Genomic DNA, 1,443 nt, shown 5'->3' with positions numbered 1-1,443 from the left:
AATATACAGACATTTACTTCCTTGGAGAACCAAAGTAATTTTCTTAAAGGATGAAAGTCTTATTCTTAAACTTTTGTGATCTTCATACAATTCCTAAGATAGAAATTTAATACTTGTTGAATGTTATTTTCAGGCATTCACTCCACCAGGAGAGTATATGGAATCTTTGTGCTCAATTACAAAAATGTGTATACATGAAAATTGATGGTAAATTTATTTTAAGGATCCTTAATACAAAAATTGAAACTGAAATTCTTTGTCATCAATGAACCAAATATGAGTATGCAAGATTTTTACACTATTCATACATGAATTCATGAAGACAAATATTTTCCATCGTAAGCATTCTTCTTGCAATTACAAAAATATTCATGGGAATGTTGATTTTCAGAATTGAGGTTATAAAATGACATGTTAGGGGAATGACTATCCCCTAGAGGTTTGTGTGCCTGTATCCAGAGATAGTAAGGGGAGTTTGGAGAAGCTTCTCTCTTTGCTATAAAAAGAAAAATTTGGAAATAAAGTTATACACATTCTAAATTAGAATCTTACATCTCCAGAATTCCTATCTCAACAGAGAAGGTGGATATGACTGAAAATAACTACTCCTTGACCACCGAATTTATCCTCATAGGATTTACAGATCACCCAAAGTTGAAGAGCCTCCTGTTTGTGGTGTTTCTCACTATCTGTGTGATCACTATGGTGGGGAATCTGGGCCTGGTGGCATTGATTTTTATGGAGCATCATCTTCACACACCAATGTACATCTTTCTGGGCAACCTGGCTCTGATGGATTCCTGTTGCTCCTGTGCCATTACCCCCAAAATGTTAGAGAACTTCTTTTCAAAGGACAAAACAATTTCCCTCTATGAATGCATGGCACAATTTTATTTTCTCTGCCTTGCTGAAACTACAGACTGTTTTCTCCTGGCAGCAATGGCCTATGATCGCTATGTGGCCATATGCAGCCCACTGCAGTACCACACCATGATGTCAAAGAAAGTGTGCATTCAGATGACCACAGGGGCCTACATAGCTGGAAACCTGCATCCCGTGATTCAGGTAGGGTTTCTATTTAGGTTAACTTTCTGTGGGTCAAATCAAATTAATCACTTTTTTTGTGATGTTTTTCCATTATACAGACTTTCCTGTGTTGACCCTTACATCAATGAATTGATGCTATTTATCTTTGCAGGTGCAGTTTTAGTCTTCTCTGTTATCATAGTCCTAATCTCCTATCTCTGCATCCTTTTCATGATTTTCAAAATGAAATCCAAAGAGGGAAGAGGCAAAGCCTTATCTACTTGTGCATCCCACTTTCTCTCTGTCTCAATATTCTATGGTTCTCTTCTCTTTGTGTACATTCGACCACATTCAGTTAAAGAAGAGGATGAAGATATACCTGGTGCTGTTTTTTATACTCTAGTGATCCCTTTATTA

The 1,443-nt window shown here is 36.6% G+C and overlaps 1 protein-coding gene across 1 annotated transcript; it reads left to right on the top strand.

Moving 5' to 3' along the window:
• Positions 1-588: 588 nt before the first annotated feature.
• On the top strand, positions 589-1,437 carry LOC132010240 (olfactory receptor 5K3-like; the record flags this gene model as incomplete). Its single annotated transcript, XM_059388160.1, has 1 exon — positions 589-1,437. A coding segment is annotated over exon 1 (849 nt), but the record flags the coding sequence as incomplete, so codon positions are not given.
• Positions 1,438-1,443: the final 6 nt, after the last annotated feature.

The sequence above is a fragment of the Mustela nigripes genome, chromosome 2 (genome assembly GCF_022355385.1).
Source record: "Mustela nigripes isolate SB6536 chromosome 2, MUSNIG.SB6536, whole genome shotgun sequence".
Lineage (NCBI taxonomy): Eukaryota > Metazoa > Chordata > Mammalia > Carnivora > Mustelidae > Mustela > Mustela nigripes.
The sequence above is the reverse complement of the archived record's forward strand: the minus strand, read 5'-3'. Positions and strand labels throughout refer to the sequence as shown.